We start from the raw sequence: 23036 nt of genomic DNA, 5'->3' as shown, positions 1-23036 counted from the left end.
GTTTTTGGGTTATCAGAAAATTAGGATTTACGAAAAAAAATATGATCCAAAATGATAGAAGAAGAGATGGAATACTTATCCTTACTCATCCATCAAATGATGTGGATCATTGTGATTAAATATTGTTTGTTTTAGATAAGAAGAAGGAAAAATATGTTTTTGAATATTTATAGCTGAAAAAACAAAGAAACATCAGCTCATTTCTAATTTCAGGAGTGTAGAAATAGTATTAGAATAACAAGGCTGGTCTGGCTTAGTGTAATTTAGTAGAATAAACACTGAACTTAAAGGCAAAGTTTTAAAAATTCTAATTATAGGATTAACTTGCAAAGTTGACCTTGGGCCACATTTTTGAGTCTCTTTATCTATCAAAGGGGCAAGTTTCATTCATGAGCACTAAAAAAAAATGTAAGTGATTTGCCAAGGGGGAACAAACAACATGTATCAGAGACCAGATTTAAATCCATGTCTTCCTAGTTCCTGAAGATGGCTCTTTATCTCCTGCCACAATATTCTTTATTTGTCATTTACTGGCATTGAACTTGTCTGTCATAGAGGTCCTTGTGTAATGGTCAGAATCCTGTTCAATGTGGGGAAATAGGTTAAAAAGAAAAGACTTAATCTTTTGACCTCTTTGAAATAGCAAATGCAAATGTGTCAGTATAAGTGTAGTCTCTTTACCACTCTTTACAATACTTATTAATATTTTTACATTGATAATTCTTAGAGATATAGGCTAGAGGTATTTGTTGTTGTTGTTTAGTAATTTTAAGTCATCATGACTCTATGATCCTTTTTGAGGATTTTTCTTGGCAAAGATACTGGAATGGTTTTGTCATTTTCTTCTCCAGCTCATTTTATAGATTAGGAAATTGAGACAAGTACTTTCCTAGGGTCACATAGCTAGTAAGTGTCTGAGATTAGATTTGAATTTAGGACTTCCTGACTCTGAGCCTGGGATTCTCTTTATTGCTCCACCTTGTTGCTCAAGTATTATAGTCATCATTTTGTAGAGGAAAAATAGATATCGAAAGAAATTAAATGGCTTGTAGTCAAGAAGAGCCAGCTTGGATTGATTTAAACAGCTGCTGAGCATATCCTGTGATAATAAAATTTAAAACTATTTCTTATCATAGCATAGCACTACTCCCAGAATTAGGCAAAGCCATAACAAGGAATTCTTATATTTGAGACAAGTATCATACATTGTCCAGAAGAAGTAGTACAAACCTTAATTCAATAGTGTGTGTGTGTGTGTGTGTGTGTGTGTGTGTGTATTGTATGTGAATATTGATATCTAATAGGCAAAAGAAAAAACATTATATCACTGGTGTGACAACTAGCTGATGTGGAAAGAGGGAGAGAGAGATCAGGATGGGGCAGGAGAGGAGCTCACCTTGCCCCTCTCTAGTAACTTCCTATTTTAACAAATAATTCATACTAACTAACCCTAGGTTAAAAAAATCCAGATACAGTGCCAAAATGTTTGTGGCAGCCCTGTTTATAGTGGCTAGAAGCTGGAAAATGAATGGATGCCCATCAATTGGAGAATGGTTGAGTAAATTGTGGTATATGAACGTTATGGTATATTATTGTTCTGTAAGAAATGACCAGCAGGATGAGTACAGAGAGGCTTGGAGAGACTTACATGAACTGATGCTAAATGAAATGAGCAGAACCAGGAGGTCATTATATACTTCAACAATGATACTGTATGAGGATGTATTCTGATGGAAGTAGATTTCTTCGACAGAGAGATCTAACTCAGTTTCAATTGATCAAGGATGGACAGAAGCAGCTACACCCAAAGAAAGAACACTGAGAAATGATTGTAAACTGCTTGCATTTTTGTTTTACTTCCCGGGTTATTTATACCTTCTGAATCCTGTGCAATAAGAGAACTATTCGGTTCTGCACACATATATTGTATCTAGGATATACTGTAACCTATTCAACATGTATAGGACTGCTTGCCATCTGGGGGAGGGGGTGGAGGGAGGAAGGGGAAAAATCAAAACAGAAGTGAGTGCAAGGGATAATGTTGTAAAAAATTACCCTGGCATGGGTTCTGTCAATAAAAAGTTATAAAAGAAAGAAAGAAAGAAAGAAAGAAAGAAAGAAAGAAAGAAAGAAAGAAAGAAAGAAAGAAAGAAAGAAATCCATATTCAGAAATATAATAGTAAGTGAATTATTTGAGACAAAAAAAATCCAGATACATACTAATTTTGTGACACTGAATGTAAATTGCTTATTCTCTCATTTTTCAAATCCTGTCTCTATAAATTGCAGATACATTGTCAATTTATAGTGGTAGAAGAAATTTTACCACCTGGAGTTAAATACACAAATATAATCCAAGATTTAAACTAAATAAACAAGCAAAACTAGATGATAATCACAATTATTTCTATCTTCCAGAGGACTGTGTCTTCAGTATCTGCTAAATTTAATACATGAATAAAGTATCAATTATTTGGTATCTCAGTTATAGCAAAAGATGCAGGGCTAAATTGAGTTCATTGTTTTAGAAAGTCCAAATGGTAGGCTAACCTAAAGGTACAATAGCTACTTATGGGACTTCAGGACAACATACAATTTTTGAAAATTTTTGAGAAAATTGAAAAATTGAAAAGTCCCATTCAACCCACCACAGTTATTGCTTAGAAGAGAAATAAACAAGATACGGTTTTAGAAGAATTAACAGCAGACTGTTATTGTGTTGAAGTGAATACTGCTAGAAACTGAGATCTTAATATATGTTGTATCCTGGGCAGTTAGGTAGTACAGCAGATAGAATGCTGGGCTTGGAATTAGGAGTTATTTACTAACAAACCACTGACAACTTTAGTTTTTCCATTTACTCAATGTGTTAAAATCTCAAATATGCACTGTTTGGAGTTGGCTGTTATCACAGAAAGAAAGCTGATAAAGTAATCCCTATGGTGAATAATAGTAGTTTTAAAAACATCAATTGCTCAAAAAACCACAGCTCAATGTTTTATACATCTCAGGTATTTTTATTTCATCAGAGAACTTAAAATTTACTGTTTTAAAACAAACAAAGTTAATTTTAATGGAATTTCAATAAGTGGCAGTTAGATTGGAGAACAGGCCTATTTTTATCTGAGGAAACCTATTCAAAGGAAAAGTTATAATTGATCATTAGGATAATTCTTATTATCAGTACAAACCAACTTTACATACACATAAACAAGGATTGGAAATGAAGGTGAATGACCAAAATATAAAAGGCAAAGCTGAAAACTTTGGCTGATGATGTTCCCAAATATCTGGATATTCATTATTTTGTAGGGGAAATAAATCCTTATATATTTAAGCAATTTAATTTTTTAGTATTACTCAGGTATTTGATATTGTGTAGGCAGAGCCCATATCTTTTTCAGATAATAAGGGGTGGGAGGGAATTTGATTCACCAGCATTTGGATTTAATCTGATTTTTTTAAAAAAGAAATGATGGAAAGAGAAATAAGTAGAGAAGTATCATATCACAATATGGAATGTGTCATTTCTATGAATCAGAATTTCCTAAGGCTATGAGAGTAGGCAGCTGCCTACTAGATATAATTTAAAAGCTGTTGAATGTATGATTGAAAAAAAAATCCACTCCTCCCTTTCCATAGTCCTAACAAGATGCTTAAATTTTCCACTAATAAATAAATTTTCTTAAGAGTCACCAGAGTATGAGAAAACAATCTCTTTCTGAAAACTGTTCTTTTTAGAATGTTATTATTCTTAAGGATGGAAAGCAAAAAGGATAGCAGTTTTAAAGAGTAGGAGGAATAAATTAAAATGTACTGGACTGGTTAAAGGATAATCTTTAACATTTGGGTGAAAATTTACATTTGCACTTCAAAGACTTGGGAGAAAAAGAGAAAGAAGTAATTGAGAAAAAGAATATTTAAAGGAATTGTGGCTTTGCAGACGCATAGGATAGTTTACAAATATGACTGAAAAAATAAAGCTGTATAAAAGTTATTTTTTAATTTAAGAGAAAGTTAAAAAAACAAAACAGTGAACTGACAGAAAGTAGTCTAAGATAATGTTTTTGTATTAAAGAAATCAGTAATACTGGCCTCACAATAAGCAAATATAGAGATTTTCCCCCAAAATGTTTGGCCTGTAGTTCTTTAGCACACCAAAATTTGTAACAATATTCAACTATTTATAATAAATTAATGTATGTTTACTTATGGCAGTAAATTATAGAATAAATTAATAATATATAGTATTTATGCATTTGTGATTTAGTGATTTTTTTATTTACTTTGTACCATACTCTGAAGTTTTCCTCAGTAAGTAGCAAATCTCCCAAAATCCCCATTTAATTATAAATGGTCAACTTAAAAATAACCAAAACTGGAAATGTGAAATCTACAGATGTCAAGGGATGACTTCCACATAAGTGTATATACATATATAACATGTACTCATACAATACGTGTATGTGTTTGTGTGTATGTGTGTGTGTATGTTAATTTCTAGCTGAAACTAAGGTTTGCAAAGCACTTTCCACATTTGGTCCCAATAACAAGTAAGTGAGGAAGATGCTGTTATTATCCCTATTTTACATAAGAGCAAATTGAGGCAAAAAAAAGCTTATGTGATTTGACAAGGATTGCACAACTAGAAGGTTCTTGAGGTAAAATATAGACAGCATTCTAGATGTTGAGCATGTAACTGCCACATAGTGAATATAAGGTTCATCCAAAATAATTTTTTTCCTTTAATTTTAGGAAATGGGCACCTAAAACTTAAACCACTTCCACAAAATTATAAGACAAATATATCTTTTGTGTAATGGGTGCTTAATTCAATTAACTATTGATTATGATGAATTGATTGAAATTTAATAAGGAAACATTCTTTTTGTTTTTTTTTAATTTAAATTTTATTTTATTTAATAATAACTTTGTATTGACAGAATCCATGCCAGGGTAATTTTTTACAACATTATCCCTCGCACTCGCTTATGTTTTGTTTTTTCCCCTCCCTCCCTCCACCCCCCCCAAGATGGCAAGCCGTCCTATATATATTAAATATGTTGCAGTATATCCTAGATATAATACATATTTGCAGAACTGAACAGTTCTCCTGTTGCACAGGGAGAATTGGATTCAGAAGGTAAGAATAACTCGGGAAGAAAGTCAAAAATGCAAATAGTTCACATTCGTTTTAAGGAAACATTCTTAACAAAAAGAAGAGTGAATAAAATGTGCCCGGATACCTGATTACCACAGCCTCTGCAAAGGATCTGAACACAATAATAACAGTAATTGGGTTCATGAAAAACTTAGTTCTTCTGTGCTTGAATGTTGTCAAGCCATAGTCATCCTCTGCTTGAATGATTGCCTCCAGAAACCTCTTAAGAATGTGAGGATATGACATTTAAATAAATCAATCTCTATAATCACCTTTGAATTTTTCAAAGAATTATATATAATTATTATAATTTATATTTAAATATATATACCATTATAAAATTTTAACTATCTGTACATATATAAAGAGTTAAAAATTTTCTCTTTAAACAGAATTCTTATTTTTAAACATAAAAATTATCATTGTAAATGAGTTATTTCATTCAATAAAATATGCTAAGAAAGGATTTACATTCAAATTATAAATTTTAGCTATGGAATATCTCAAGATGTTTTTGAGTAAGAAAGGAAAAGAAACTATGCTTAAGATTTGTATAAGTGAATAGACTATAGGATTATTATACTCAGAGCAGATGTCTCCAAGATGATCCTCCTCCCACCTCATTGGTTTTACCATACCCATTGTTTTGGCCATACCCATTCAATATGTAGATATGTAGGTATCTTTAAATTATATATTTGTATCACTGTTCTAATGAGTTTATACATATAAAACTTAAAAGTAGAAGTTAAAAAATCACAAGAAATGAGGGACAATTTGAGGTAACATTTTCAGACATAGCATAAAGTCTTGTTTATTCAATAATACTTATCTGTTGCATTGGAAGGGTTTTTGTTTTGGGGGGGGTGTGTATATTAATGGAACAGGGGAGATAGAAGGGAAAGGGGAATGAATAATAAGTATTCCAATGTTTTTAAAAGGAAAGTCATTGTAACATTTTTAAAATCAAGAAAAATTCAGAGAAAAACAACTTTAAAACCAAAATTGAATGTATTATATTCTTTTAAAAATACAGGGTTTCACATACAGTTCCTCTCTATTGTATGTATTTGGAAATGTTTATATTTGATAATGTTTTTCAGAAGTTAAGTAAAATGTTAAAAGATAGGTCTATTCTCCGAGAGTCTCCAAGAGCTGTGGATCATAGCATCTTAAGGAGTTGCAAAGCAGCCTTTGCTGACACAGGTGTTATGGACTGGGAATGAAATAAATTGAAGGCAGAGGGAAGAGGAGAGAGGTCAGACAACACAAAAGCCTCTCATTTAAAGAGGTCAGAGAACAGCAACTGCGTCTCAGTCTCCTTGTATCATCCTCTCACAAGAGGAGATCCATTCTGAGTTGGATCTCCAGCAGCCACTATTAGGTGGCTCCCACGTATACCAACAGCTCCTGTGTTTTCCAACAGTAAAAAAGGATGGATGAGCTATTCATTAAATAATAATTAGTCATAGAATCAATAGGAATTTACTGTACTTTTGTGGGTGGAGGAGTAACATGATTAGACATGTATTTTCATAAAATTATTGATATTTTATGGAATGAATGGGAGAAAAAGGAGATTTAAAGTAAGGGATCTAATTAAAAGGTTTTTGCAGTTATATATGTGTATATATATATATATATATATATCTGTGAATCAACCCTTGGCATCTGCAGGCTTCTCATTCCCAGTTTTGGCTATATTCAAGTTGACCATTGATAATTAAATGGGAATTTTTGGGAAAAACTTCAGAATATGATATAGATTTAAAAAAATAATTTGTGAAATAACATGGGAAGCAGCTAGACACAGTAGTGGATAGAACACAGGTTTAGGAATCAGGAAAACCTGAGCTCATATCCCACCTTCAATACTTACTATCTATAGGACAATTATTTAACTTCTCTCACCTTTGGCCTCCTTATCTGTAAAATGGGAATAAATATAGTATCCTGACTTCAAAAGGTCATTGTGAAGATCAAATGAGATGACACAGGAAAAATACTATGTAAATACTAGTTAGTATTCTTGCTACCCAGCAAGACAAAAGGGAGACAGGGGATTTCATGTTAATTTCTAAAATAATTTATAAATCATTACAGCTTTGGTGTCTCTAAGGAAGTGGCAGCATGGTGTAATGGGCACTACCGATAAGGAAACCTGGATTGCTGCCTCGTGTCTGTGTTTCTTGGCACCAGGAACTTGCTTTGCCTCACTTATAGAATAAATATAAAACCTAAATTGTTTTGAAAATCAACTATGTATAATACATAATTTCTAAAACCTACAGCATTATAAAAATGCAAGATGACATTACTCATCATACTATTTAATTTTCTTATTGAGACAGAATAGGGGGTGAGAACAGACTGAAAATTTACTCAGTAATTTAAAAAAAAGTTCCAGAAAAGGAAATGAAACCTTTGCAAAATTTAAAATCATAAAAGTAGCTACCATTTATATTTTACTTTAAGATTTCAAAAGAACTTTATACATGTTCTCATTCTCAAAATCTACCCAAGAAAGTAGATGCTAGCATTATCCCCATTTTGCATATGATGAAAATAGGGTTGTGACTGGCCTACAGCTAATAAGTATTTGAGGTCACTTTTGAATTCAAGTTTTCTTGACTAAGAATCTGGTGTTCTAACCACTGGTCCACCTACATGCCTAGATAGTATATGCAGTAAACTAGCTTTGTTTAATACTTTCAGGTTCAGCCTTTAGAATTTATATGGCAATGCAAACAAGAGACATTATTGAAAATCTTTATGGATGGGTACAGATATTATAACTGAGGTAATGAATGTGTTCCCTATACTTTACAAAATAAATGATATATATTTTTTTCAAAAGCATCTTTCCCCTGCTTTATCACTAAGATACTAAATCTTCCAGGAGGAAGAAATGTCTTCAGGTAGAATTTGTTATCTTCTATTTTTATCAATTACTATAATTATGTCTTCATATTTTTATAATACTCTGCTTTCACTCACATCTTAAACTCTTGAACTCTGACTTCTGACATCACTAAATTAAAACTGCTATCTCTAAAGTACCAATATTCTTTTTTATTTAACAAATTCAATGGCCTTTTTACAATTCTTATTCTTCTTGACCTTTTTTGCAAAATTTGATACTATTGACCACTCTCTTCTCCTAGATATTCTTTCTTCTCTAAAATTTTGTAATTGAGGCTCTTTTCCTTTCTTCCTACCCTACTCCTTCTTACTTTCCTTTATTGGGTCATGATAATAACAATAGCAATCATGTCTTTCAATTGCTTTCAACTCTTTGTGACCCTATAGACTATAGCATACCAATACTTATCCATGTAATTTTTTTGGCAAAAATTCTAACATGGTTTGTCACTTCTTTTTTCAATGGATTAAGGAAGAGTTTTAAATTTCTTAGGATCACACAGCTATTAAGTATCTGAGGTCAGATTTAAATTCAGGTCTTCTTGACTCCTGACCCTGTGTGCTCTAACCAGTGAGCCATCTAGTTACTTCTAATAATAACATTTATGTGGCACTTACTATGTATTAGGCACTATGTTGAAGTGCTTTATGAATATTATTTAATTCAGCTTCACAATAACCTTGGGAGTTAGGAATTCCTACTTCCTCATTTTACAGAGGAGGAAACTGAGGCAAATAGTGGTTAAATGACTTGTTCAAGGACAGAAGCCAGACAATATTTGGGGATATAGCTGAACTCCAACTTCAGTACTTTATCTACTCCTGAAATTCCAGATAGATGTACAATAGGCACATTATACTCACATTATGCATAAGAGAACCTATTATTCTCTTACCCAAACTCATTCTGTTACTAATTTCCCTGTTGCTGTAGAAAGCATTATCACCCTTTCTGTCATCTAAGTTTTGTTAATCAGAGTCATTCTCGATTCTTCTTTCATCCTAATTGTCAAGTCCAAACAAAAGGTCAAAGGATTAGAAATGGAAGATACTCAGAGTTCATTTAGTCTATCTCATTTTAAAGGTGAAGCACTTAAGACCAGAGGAGTGAAGAGCTTTGCCCAAAATTAGTTAGTGGCTAAATTAGGATTTGAATCCTAGTGTGAATCTAGCACTCTTTCACCTATTCCACAAAGTTGCTAATTTTGACTTCAATTTTTTTCTAATAATACAAGCATCTAATTATAAATCATCATTACCTCCGACCTGGATTACTACAATGAGCCTTTTGATTAATTTGCTGTCAAATCTCTCTCTCCCCTGTCAAAATCATACTCCACCTAGTTGCCAGTGTATAGTTCTAAAATATAAATATGACCAATTCCCTCCCCATCTAAAAATGTGCAGAGGAAATACAGTCTCCATTGGTATTTAAAATCTTTCAAAATCTGAGATCAGCCTACTTTTCAGGGGTTATTATATATCACTCATCTTCACATAAAGTGTCTCATTCAAACTGGATTACTTGTTAGTCTTCATACATAACATTCCACCTCTTTTCTCCAAGACTTTGCACAAGCTTTACTTCCATACCTGTACTTCCATCCAATTACCAACTTTCAGAATCCTCAACTTCTTCAAAGCTCAGCTCACGCACCAGGAGGAATCCTCCAAACTTGCTGCCATTTCTCTCCTCCTTGCAACTTCACTTTGACTTGGCCTATAATTTATAGTGCCTCATCTGTACACATTATTTATTCCTACTAGAATATAAGCTTCTTGAGGTCAGGGACAATTTCATTCTATCCTTTTTATTTTCAGTGACTGGTATAGTATTTGGCACATAGTAGGTGCTTAATGCTTATATAAATATATAATTTATTTTGTGCAAAATGTTGCATATTTCCTAGGAATGAGACACATACATGAATATGTATATCAAATCCCTTGCACAATTTACTTTAACATAAATGTGAATATTTATAAAATAATCATTTCAATGATCTCACAAAAAGAAAGCACTAAGCTAGTAAAGTAATATAAAATTCCCCTCTAGTGCTATCATATGAGTTTTGATAAAAAATTAAGTTAGGATTGTTCCATTATTTGGGTGACAGCTTGTTTACAGTAAATTAAAAGAAAATCATGACATTACTAAAAATCTGTTTATGAAAACTTGACTGATTTCATAAAAACTGTAATATTTTATTTGGAATCTAAAGTTTGCATAGTATCAAATTGCTTTTACTGTTATATAATTGCTGCCTATTTTAAAAACTTACTTTGAAACTATTTCTATATTTTTGCACCTTTTATTTTCAAAGACTAATTCGGTAATAGTTCCATTTTTCAATATAACTTTTTGCTTTCTACTTTCATGGGCTTGAGATCTCTATAGACAGAATAATGACAACCTATAAAGCTTTCACATACCCTTTACCTAAGCACCCAAGATTATAAAAGAAATATTGTATATTTATTTTAAATATGTGAATACCACCATCATTATTTACTTACATTTCTTTTCAAAAGTAATTCTGGAGGAAAAAATCAGTTCTATAAGTCTGAGAAATACAATATTTATGAACCTTTTTGGGAAGACATTACTGCTGTATAAATTCAAAGATTTGAATCTAGAGTAATTCAAATAAGTCACAATTTAAATGATTTTCCTCTTTTATTTTTATATACAACTCTCAATTATCCTTAGCAATGAAAGAAAAAAGTGCCATCAATAAATTAAACTAGTGGGTAAGCCTTAGATTGTTTATATTTGTTTTGGGAATACACTATAAGTATATGATACTAAAATAATATTTAAAAGCAAGAAACTTAAAATGGGTCATTTGGCCTCATTTAGGCAGAAAAAAAATTACCCATATTTGTTTTACTGAACTCTATCCAGCTATGTGCTTAGAAATGTTATTTCCCTTCTCTTTGACATATGCCTTCCTAATTTTGCATTGCTTTAGCTAATATTAGAAATTTTTTTTCTCCTTAGTACAAAAAGACTGGCTGAAAAGAATGATGAGTTGAAGCGTCTGGGGAGGAACTGAAAGAGATGATTTGCAGGGAAAGCTGACTAAAAATTGACTGTAATCAACCCACAATAGTGACCTGTCCTGTAACCATCATTAACTTGAAGAAAAACAACAACAACAACAACAAATCTACGTCAGCTTCTTATATTTCATTCTTCATACCTTCTGTTTGATGATCATGTCATTGATGTCTTCAAGATCACCCACCATCACCTTCTGAGTTTTTATCACACGATCAAGCAAGGAAAGCCAGTCAGTGAGCTCTGTCCACGCCTTGTTGAAGTCAGCTAGGGCTGGTACCTCCAACAGCAAGGAAGATGGCATTTCTAGTTTGGAGATGGTAGTTTCCTTAGTAACCAGAGTTTGCGTAACCACAGTAACAGTTTGACCAGGAGCTAAAACATTTTTTGAGGGGGAAAAAAAAGAATATAAGGAACATAGAACTAGAATTAAATCTTTCATTTTGAGAAAATATTTATTTTCATTAAGTAGTAGCTATAGGAGGAAAGATGTAATTTATATATTTTCAACCAAATAGGTATTTACATAATATCACCCATCAGAGGACAATCCATGGATTTTACTTTTAATTAATATACATTTGATAGTTCAATTTTCAAAATATCAAGCCTGAAAAATTACTTTAACATGGTTTCTTTTTAATAATAATTATGTACAATGAGAAATTGATAAGATGAATAAAAATAATCAGAACAAGAATAATAAAGTTTATTTAAAAATTTGAGAGAAGGGGGAAAATTAGGATAATATATGATTTTTACCCTATTGTTACCATTAGTAAAGAGTAAATTGTAATCAGAGGTCAAACCCTAAGGGATCCAAGGGTCAACAAAAATTGCTTAGTGTTAGCAGTATTATTTATATTGGGAACAGTTTATCACATTTCCCCCCATTTAGACTAGTAATAAAAAATGGCTAGCAGTAGGGGAAAAATGGGGGTCATTAATCTTAGTGAACAGAGTTAATGAAGTCCATTATTGTTCGGACATGAAATACTGTTTTTATGGTCAGTTAGTAAAAAAAAAAATTCTAATAAACATCACTTTACTATTTTGAATTCTATGACCAAGGCAGGCTGACAGTAAGCACCACAGAGAATAGATATTGCCAAAGAAATGTGGGGACATAAAAGAAATGTTTGTAAAATCATAGATTCAGAGTTGGGAAGGACTTAGTACTAGAGTCTAATTTTTTAATTTTACAGAGGTAATGCAGCAATAATATGATAATACACATGAGATCCTTTTACAAAGTATATGTTTTCTCTGTATCAGAGGAGAAAAAAAAACCCTGCAACAAATTGCATCACCCCCCTCCTTTATATAGCTAGGCCATAGGTAATTTGAAGGAATATAATAGGACTCCATAAAAGAGCTTTGTGGAGAGAAAGAAGGATTCTTCTCTTTCCCTTCCTTCCAAATTGCTACAGCTCCCAGCATTGATTTTTTTAGAGAAAAAAGGAAAACACAATCTGGTAGTTTGAAGTTCATTAGTCATTAAGAGTTCAAGGAAATAACTTTGAGGAATGATATCTTTGTCAGCAGAGAACAGTGTTTGCTATGGACTTAAGAGAGAACTAAATCTGGTAACTGAGAGTTGATTTATAGAGAGATCTTGGGAAGCCAATTGAGCAACCAACCCAATGAAAACAATGATGCCCATTTGGAACTATGCTCAAAAAGTTATCAAACTGTGCATACCCTTTGATCCAGCAGTGTTTCTACTGGGCTTATATCTCAAAGAGAAATTAAAGAAGGGAAAGGGACCTGTATGTGCCAAAATGTTTGTGGCAGCCCTCGTTGTAGTGGCTAGAAACTGGAAACTGAGTAGATGCCCATCAATTAGAGAATGGCTGAATAAATTGTGGTATATAAATGTTATGGAATATTATTGTCCTGTAAGAAATGACCAGCAGGATGATTTCAGAAAGGCTTGGAGAGACTTATATGAACCGATGCTGAGTGAAACGAGCAGAGCCAAGAGATCATCATATACTTCAACAACAATACTATATGATGACCAATTCTGATGGATATGGACATTCTCAGCAATGAGATGAACCAAATCACTTCCAATGGAGCAGTAATGAACTGAACCAGCTACACCCAGAGAAAGAACTCTGGGAGATGACTAAGAACCATTACATTGAATTCCCAATCTTTATATTTTTGCCTGCCTGCATTTTGGATTTCCTTCATAGGCTAATTGTACGATATTTTAGAGTCCGATTCTTTTTGTACAGCAAAATAACATTTTGATCATGTATACTTATTGTGTATCTAATTTATACTTTAATATATTTAACATCTACTGGTCATCCTGCCATCTAGGGGAGGGGGTGGGAGGAAGGAGGGGAAAAATTGGAACAAAAGGTTTGGCAATTGTCAGTGCTGTAAAGCTACCCATGCATATAACTTGTAAATAAAAAGCTATTTTAATAAATAAATAAATTAATTAATTAATTTTAAAAAATCAATAAAATAAATAAAAAAAAAAAAGAAAAGAAAAAGAATACAATGATGCCCAATGGGAGGTGTACAAGACTCCGAAAAAGACAAAAGAATCCTAGGTCTAATGCAAAAATTATTCTTGGCTACTAGGTGCTAAATTCAGGTTTTTCTACCTTTGGAAAGGTTTCTAATGTTTTAAGTTCCCTCTAAATTTTGTGTCTCTAGCACACTTAACCTGCTTTAATTTTAACTCTAGGGAAAGCAATATAATATTCTTTATGCAGATATAGTATTTCAATAGGCCATAAATAGATAATATAATATAGATAGATATAAATAATATTATATATATATTAGATAATAATTCTTTTTAGGTCTCAGAGTTGTTACCATGTTACTGATCCCTTCGATTTAGAGAAGGAAACCTGGCAATAGGACAATTAGTGGAACAAATTAATGCTAATATCTTACACATAGTTTAACAGGAACAAGCCCCATATAAAAATAGTTTTGCTAGTAACTCACTTGTAGAAACAGAAACCTGGTGAATAGTTAGTGGTTATCATCCTATGTTAAAGGAGAGTTATACAGACTATAATTAAACTTGAGGTAAAAAGGTGTGGACTTGAAAGAAACCAAATAACCTAAGGCCATATGCTCCTTTTATCTCTCTACCTGAGGTACCACTAATCATCACACTATAAAATACAATCTAATCCCTTAGCTTGAAAAGAAGGGTAATGGATTAATTATAATAACAATCTTCCTCCTCTCGCAATCCATTCAAATTTATGGCTACATTATTGTGTCTGTAGACACCAAGTTAAGAATTCCTGTAGAGGGTATTCTGTACCCATTTATGGGTTGGTCCAAAATATCCTTCCTATCAGTTCCCTTTATAAACCTTGAAATGAGACTGATTCTGAGATATGCAACAAGCATGACACTGTTCTCTCAAAGGGAAAATTTGGCTCTTTAGAAGGAGAAAGACTATCTCATGCTTCACAAAATCAAAAGGATTCACAGGCACCATCAAGTTTCCAGAATCTTATTTTTAATCCTGAGATAAAGAAATGGTTCACCAGTTGACTGAGCATAGAATCACAGTATTTGCAAGATTGAAGGAATTAGAGATTACTCAGTCCAATTTATTTGTCTTATAAACAGAAGCTTAATCAAAAAGACTAAGTGATTTGGCCAAGATCATACAGCTAATTGATATCAAAGTAAGAAGTAGTACCTAAGTAATGGTGTGCTAGTAAATGTTTAACAATCAGCTCTCTGGGGAGGTGATAGTGGTCGTGTATATCTATACTCTTTAAATTTAATCTGTATTATTAATATTTTCTTTATCACTTTCTTAAGCCTGGATAATCAACAAAACAATAAATTAAATCCTGATTTGTAGTGGTAACTGATTTATGTGATGTCAAAATAAAAAAATTAATAATTGGTTCTCATGAATCTGTTCAAATTGACTCCAGCATATCCCTGAACCCAAGGCCTCCTAACTCTTAGTCCTATGCTATTTTTTATTACAACTAGCTGATTTGTGAAAAGTGATATGTGAAGAGCTGTTGTGGAGAGATGTGGGTCCTTCTAAAACAGGGGTAAGGAATGTCCATAAGCTCTATAAGGCCCATGAAATCATTTGGTCTGGCAACTACAAGGGGCAACAATGTCCCCCTGTTTGAGTATTTTAAGTTGACAATTTTATATGACTAATGAATGATGTTATAAATATCCAACGGTCCCCATCCCTGTTCTAAAAGATGTATCTGAATCACCCAAAGATACCAAAATTCCCTTTTTCAGTATGATCATTGATACCGTTTCACCCTGGAATGCATTATGCTATATAAAAGAAATCTGGAAAATTCAGGTACTTTGAAAGTTTGAATAGGAAATAGATGAACTTTGGACATATGAAAGAAATGAATATTGCCAAGATGACAAAAAAAAAAAAAAAGGAAAATGACAGCTTTGGGAAGCACTGTAAAATACAGAAATACTAATATATTGTAAGTACTATGAAGCGATCCAATCATCAACCATCAAAGCAATTTGGAACAATACTCAAAAAGTCTCTAACCTGTGGATATGCTTTGATGATCTGACTGATACATCTGCTGATAAAAATACCAGATGTAGAAATCCTAGGAGATAACATAAAGAGGAAATGGAACCAAAGAACTAGAGACAAAACAAATACTTGTCAGATGGAGAATTTCTGAACTATTTAGTATGTCAATATAATAGAATATTATTATACCATAAGAAATGGCTAATGGGATAGATTCTGATTAAGCTAGGAAGCTTTAGATGAACTAATTTAGCAGGCTAAAATGACTAGAACCAAAAGAAAAAAGTATACAATTATAACATTATCAAAGAAACTAATTTTGAAAAATAGAAGAACTCGAATTAGTATAATAATCAATCATGCACAACTTCACAGAAAGTGATGGTGAATCATGCTCAGAAAATTGGCATATAACTAGTTCTAATATGAGGTGTGTGTGTGTGTGTGTGTGTGTGTGTGTGTGTGTGTGTGTGTGTGTGTTTCATTAAAGAAATGTTTGACTGCAGAGAGTTGGCAGTGTTGGGTTGGGGGCAGGGTAGGGAAGAGGGAAGAAGATGCACATAGCAACTAGGTGATACCACAGTGCATAGTGTCCCAGCACTGGAATCCAGAAGATTCATCCTTGTAAATGCAAATCTGGCCTCCAGCACTTATGAGGTGTATGACCATGGGCAAGTCACTTAATGCTGTCTGCCTCAGTTTTCTCATCTATAAAATGATCTGGACAAGAAAAGAGCAAACCCCTCTAGTATCTTTGCCAAGAAAACACCAATGAGCTCATGAAAAGCCCATTAACTGAAAAACAATTAAAAAAAAAAAACATGATAAAAGTTAGGTATAACTAATAGCTCTATTTAACAGTGACTTTCTAAAAGCAGGGGCTGTCTTTTGCTTTTCTTCATATCCCCAGTGCATAGCATAGTACATAGCATGGTTGACTGATTGTGATGTCAAAGAATTCAAGAAAGGCTCTATGGAGCCTTATATCTAATTCTAGTTGTACATATTTGTCAATAGAATCATTGGAACAATAAGTTTAGAAGTACTGTGCTGAATGTGTCTTATTTAAATAATTATGTGCATAACATTTTCTCAGATGACATTTTTGAATAACTTTACTTGAAATAACAGACTAGATTCTTTTCCAGTCTTGTCATATTTTTGAGATGCAATAAACAAATTGTATTATTAGTCTGAAAAAAATTGTGATTGTTGCCTGGATTTGTAATCTGTGCTGATGAAAATGCACTCACCACCCATGGTTACAGTACAAAATAATATTTTCTGTTACTCTGCCATTTTAAAATGAAAATAAATTATCAAGAACTGTGTTTTTCTTCCAATTAAAGAAAGAAAATCAAAATCAAAATCACTGTCCTGAATTGAGTTTGACAAACTAAAATGATAAAGTGAATAATGGTGGTAATGGAGACTAATGTATGATTTGATCCAAGATGTTGGATTTTGCTTTTGTTACTTGAAAGAAGTTGAGAACAAAAGAGTATTCTTTTCAATTCAGTTTCAATGACAGTTCACAAATGATAGCTTTCATTTATAGAAAATGTAATTGGATAAGGAAAAATCATTAGTCAGATAACTATCTTTACTTATAGTGGGACTTAAAAGCTATTACTAATTCATTTTGTAAAACTCTGTATGCTATATCATATATGCTTTCGTAGAATTTTCCTCATATGGGTCTTCTCTGATTCACAAGTTTAGTTGGTGAAAGTAAAAAAAAAAAAACAAAAAAAAAACAACAACACATATTCTATTCCTGGCTTTGACAGAGAAAGCAGAGAACTCATTTATCCTTTATGTGTTCCATTTCATGTATTTAAAAGTGCCTACTTTCCTGGGTTGCAGAGTATTAGAATCATACATTCATAGAAGAGACTGCATAAGGGAAGTCTATCAAGTATCTTTAAATATCCCCTTCCTACACACAGCTCCTTAACTTAAGAAGACAGCAATATCTTTTGCACTGCTATGGGTCACTGGTTCAAGATATTGTAAACTATTTGCATTCCAATTTAAGAAAAGTGCTCTTAATAAAATTTATTTTAGGGACTTTTAGATATATTTATAGTTAAAAATTGTTCTTTATTTTTAATTTCAAAAACTTTGCTTCTCAAAGAGGTTGGATATTTCAGTAAAAATAAATTCTGGGCTACAAGAATAGATAGGTTTAAGGCATGGAGTATTAAGCATGTATAATACTGATTCCTTGACTCAATGTGACAATTCCTTTGTGGTCTTATTCAAATGAAAATAAATTGGTAGGTAATGTTTTGTGAGTTTAGAGTAATTTGGTTAACAAATTTATTGACAAAGAAAAAACTGCTAGTTTAGTACTTTGAAGATCTGAATTTCAAATCTGCCACTAAGGAGCTTTGTGATCGTGGGTAAGTCAGTTAACATTAAGCCTCAGTTTTCTGCTCTGTAAAAAGGAACAGTTGGTTCTCATATTTTTTTGTTTTGTTTTGTTTGTTTTTTCATTATCACAATATGGAAACTATGTAGCTAAGGAGAAGAAGGAGCAGAATGTTTGGATATTTCTCATTGCTTTGTTTCATCAATAACAACCATCATTCAACAGTTTTAAGTTGGAAGATGGAATTCACATTAATATATTTTTGTTTTGATCTTGAAGTCCCTTAGCAATACCACCTATTAAGGCTCCTGCTAGAAAAGTACAGATTATTTAGACATAATATTAGAATATGATCAGGATGCTGACATAGTGAGGGCAGTTGGAGAATTCCTCAGATGCTTTCTCTTTTGTGTCTATATTTGTCCTGCTCTAACACTAGCTTTATATCCCTTCCCTGGAAAAGGGCTTATGACAATGTGGTCCTTCTAGTTATGCATTATTACATAGAACAATCACCCTTCTGTACCCATACAACTAAGCACAAGGAATCAACAGTCTATTAGTCAACAAAGATTTATTAAATATTAACTATATGTATTAGGAACTATACTAAGAACTGAAGATATGGAGAAGGAAAAGCAATTTATACCCATCTTACATTCTAATGTAACTTATAAAAATCTGATGATACAAAATCTAGATAGAGGAAATGGAAGGTAACTACAATGATGGCACTATCAGAAGGGGAGAGAGAACCCAAAGGATTTTTTTTGAAGGAATTTGAGCCGAATCTTAGAAGATACCGAAGAGCTGAGTGTTAGGAAGAAGAATGCTCTAGGCATTTTGAACAATTAGTATAAAAGCTTGAAGACAGGTAATGGGTGTATGGAGCCAGGAACTACAAGTAAGACAAATATGCCTGAATTATAGAATAAAGGGAAGGGAGGAGAATTTAAGAAGATTGGTAATGTAGCAAAGGGCCTGGTTGTGAAGAGCCATAAAGGCCAAACATAGGACTTTATATTTCATCGTGAAATAATAGCTAGCTACTTATGTTTTGAGTATTTGTGTGTGCTTGTGTTTGTGTGTATTTAAGACATAGTTTGACCTTATTGTTCAGTTCTACATTTGTCTTTTTATGATCCCATGTGGAGTTTTCATGGCAAAAGTGAGTAATTCACCATCTCCTTCTTTAGTTGAATAGGTAAACTTGGGTTAAGTGACCCAAATGGGGTCATGAAGACTTTGGCATAACTCAACAATAGCAACAAGAGGATCTGGAAAGCATCTGCACAGAGATGTTAATTGAACCCATGGAAATCGATGAGAATATAAGATAAAAAAGAGAAAAGATAAGAGAGGCAGAAGCTGGGGATGAGGAGGCAGACATCCACAATTGGTAGAAATGACAAGGATGAAAAACCAGCAAAAGAAATGGAAAAAGGAGAAGTCAGACAAGAAGAAGGAGAACCAAGAAAGAGGAGTTACAAAAAAAACCTTGAAATGAGAGAGAATATCAAATAGGAGGTGTTCAGTGGTCTCAGATATTAGGGGAAAAGAGGAAGGATAAAGACTGAGAAGAGGCCATTTAAGTTAGCATTGAGTAGAGAGATCCATCACAACTTTGGGAAAAGTTTTATATTTGGATAATGAGTTCAGAAGACAGTTTGTAGAGTATTTAGAAAGAGGAGTAAGAGGAAAGAAACGGAAGATACCAAACATATTCTCTTTTTTGAGGCATATAATTGAGAAGGCTAAGGTAGGACAGAATGAGAGTTGGGGCGTAAGATAGGATCCAGTGAGGTGGTTTTTTTTTTTTTTTTATTTGGATGAAGGATATATGGTCATGGCCTCTTCCAGCTTTAATACTATGATTTATTCTCAGATTTTTTTTTGTATACACAACAATAAATATTTGCTTCAAATCCTACTAATTAATTAAGTTCATAAATCCTCAAGGACTTTGATTTCCAGAAAACAGACATTGTTTAATCCTACTAATAACCATCATTCTTTCAACATGTCATTTAGAGAAGAGTACCTTCTAAGCATGCAACACAACCCTCCTTCCCTCCCTCCCTTTCTCCTTTTCTCCCTTCCTCCTTTCCTCCCTTCCTTCCTGGCACAGAAATTACCATGAGAAATAATTTGGTGGTACAATGGATAGAACAGATGGGTCTGGAGTCAGAAAGATTGAGGTAAAATTTGACCTCAGGTGCTTACCCATTGAATGACTTTGGGGAAGTCGATTAACTCTTTCTTCCTCAGATTCTTCAAATATAAAATGAAACTCATAATAGTACTTTTTTCCCAGAGTAGATATGAGGATCAAAGAGATAATATTGGTAAAGCATTTAGAACAGTGCCTGGCATATAATATGAACTTGGTTTCTTTTCTCTTTATAGCTAGATAGGGAGAGAAGGTTTGTTAGAGAAAATAAAGATGATAGTAGGGATGATGTGCTGGTAAAGATAGGATCAACTACATAGGAAGAGGGGTTGGCCTTAGTAAGCAGAAAGGGAAATTCATTATCAGAGATAGAAGTGGATGAAGAGATAGTGGGGGACTATCATCCCTCAGGTAAAGGAGAAGAGGCACTTGTGGTCACATTTTTTTCTGTGCATTATGAGGCAAAGTCATTGGCAGAAAGGTGGGGGAGGGAAGATGTGTGGGAGGCTTGAAAACAGAAGAAAAGGTTTGGAACAGCTGCTCTGAGAATGCCTAAAGGGAAGCAGCTGTTTTCAATCTGTGCCTCAAGGTCAACAGGAGCTGTTGCTCTCAATAGATCTTCAGTTTTGAGTTATCCTCTTCCCTTTTCAGTTCTGCTGATAGGTAAAATAATATGGCCTCTTCCAGCTTTAACATTCTATGTATGATTCACTCTCAAATTTTTTTTTGTATACACCACAATAAATATTTGCATCAAATGTTACTAATTAAGTTCATAAAATCCTGAAGGACCTTGATTTCCAGGATACAGGCCTTGTTTAACCCCATTAATAACAAATCATTCCTAAACCATGTCTTTCAGAGAGGAGTGCATTCTAGTCATGGAGCACAATGCAAGACTGGAGATGGGAGATAGAGAGGCATGTGTAAGGAAAAATGAAAAGACCTTTTGGCTGAAATGCAGAATATAGGAGGGGAAAGTAATATCCAATAGTGTATTGGCAAAGTTGACAAAGATACTTTGAGGCTAGGTTGCATATGGTTTTAAAAGCTAAAGAGAGAAGCTTATATTTTGTTGTAGAAGCAATAGCTAACTTACAATGATTTAAGGTTTACAAGTGCTTTACACATATTATCTCATTTGATCCTCACAACAATTCTGTGAGTTAGATGCTACTATGTCTCATTTTGTAGATGAGGAAACTGAGGCTGAGTGGGACTAAGTTATCTGACCAGGGTCACATAACTGGTAAGTAATAAAGGAGGGATTTGAAATCAGTATTTTCTTGACTCCAAATACTGCATTCTATCGGATTTGTTAATTAGCTGATTACCAATCTAACAGGAATATGCCTAAATGGTTTGAATAAGGAAGTTATATAACCAGAAGGGAAAATTATCTTAGCAACATAGATTCCAATTAAGTATATATTCGAAAGTATATAAATTCGTTGAGAACAAGAGGACAAAGAATAATTAAAAAGAAAATTTTGTGGTTATTCAATAACAGGTGCCTGATTCAAGTTGATCAAGAACAGAGTTTCAATTTTAGGTTTTAGAGATTTATTTCTTAATTTGAGTATTTTTGTTTGAAAATGTTATAAAGGTAATTTTTAATACTCTGATGAATTGAGAACATAAGCACTTCTTAAAATATAGCCCCTCTATATGTTAATAGAGAGTATTCAGGAGTTACTACAGTCAAAAAATACATCATGTTGTGGGTAATCAATGTGTTCCCTTTGATATAGGTAAGATTATCTTCAGAGACTGAAGATATTAATGCCTTCATTTCATAGAGCAAGGTCCATCTGTATATATATATATTGGACAGACACTGAAGATGGACGATGATCTGATCTCAGAAATAAATGAGAAAAAGCTAGATTCCATTTGGGAAGATGTGCTTTTAATGATGCCCCAAGTTTCTCAGTTAAACAATGATCCCATCTTCTTACTATCAACATTTTCCCTGGGATGATATATAGCTTTAAGGTGATAGATGCCACAATCTCAGAGAAATGAAAGTTGTATGTACGTATGTATAACATATGTAGCTATATGTTCTGCTGATATTCATACCATGTTAAGAGATCGGAAGAAATATGTAAAATTTGTAATATGGCACAGACAAGATTCACACAAAGAAGATAGAGAATAAATGTATTATGATTGGCATCTTGGAAGTAGTATTTATAAGAAATAAATTGCAGATCCTTCAAAGTATTACAAGTGACAGTAGTTGAATTGATCTTGCCCTGGAAGCCAAATGTAAAAGACCTGGTAAGATTGGGGAGGGGGGATGGGAAGCAATTTGGGGAATGTTACTGCCTGATAGTTTTCCTCAATTATTTTGATAACTGCTATTTAAAGAAAGAATTAAGTTTGCTCTGGTTGAAGTAAGGAATAGAAGATACAGCACTAGATTTAAGCATGATAAAGGGAAAATTCCAAAAAGAGGAAAAAAAAGGGGAAAAATGAGGTTGTCTCAAAAGACAATCTCAACATACAATGTAGAAGAGCTACAATATCATTCTTGTTTGTACACTATATACACATAATTCCCATGATGCCATTTGTTACTAATGTATAGAAGTAAAATGACAAATTTTCCAATCATGCTATATGAAATACTCTTTGTAAAAAAGGTTAAATTTAATAGTGTTACAAGCATACAGATCAATATACCATTGATATGCTAGAAGGGGACAAAGAAAATTTGTAGAGAATTGATGGCATGCTTATTGTTTAAAGATTTTTAGAAGTAATTCTGGTCTTCTTGATGACACATGAGTTTCAATTTACTGACAGTAT

The 23036-nt window shown here is 33.0% G+C and overlaps 1 protein-coding gene across 1 annotated transcript in view; it reads right to left on the bottom strand.

Annotated features, from left to right (window-relative positions):
- The window catches only part of DMD (dystrophin), a 2219276-nt gene that overhangs the window by 699427 nt on the left and 1496813 nt on the right, over positions 1-23036 (bottom strand). The window contains exon 51 of the mRNA XM_051991017.1: positions 11287-11519. Within this exon, the coding sequence (XP_051846977.1) occupies positions 11287-11519 (233 nt within the window). The remainder of the gene's footprint in view (positions 1-11286; positions 11520-23036) is intronic.

The sequence above is a fragment of the Antechinus flavipes genome, chromosome 3, assembly GCF_016432865.1.
Source record: "Antechinus flavipes isolate AdamAnt ecotype Samford, QLD, Australia chromosome 3, AdamAnt_v2, whole genome shotgun sequence".
NCBI classification, from domain to species: Eukaryota; Metazoa; Chordata; class Mammalia; order Dasyuromorphia; family Dasyuridae; genus Antechinus; species Antechinus flavipes.
The sequence above is the reverse complement of the archived record's forward strand: the minus strand, read 5'-3'. Positions and strand labels throughout refer to the sequence as shown.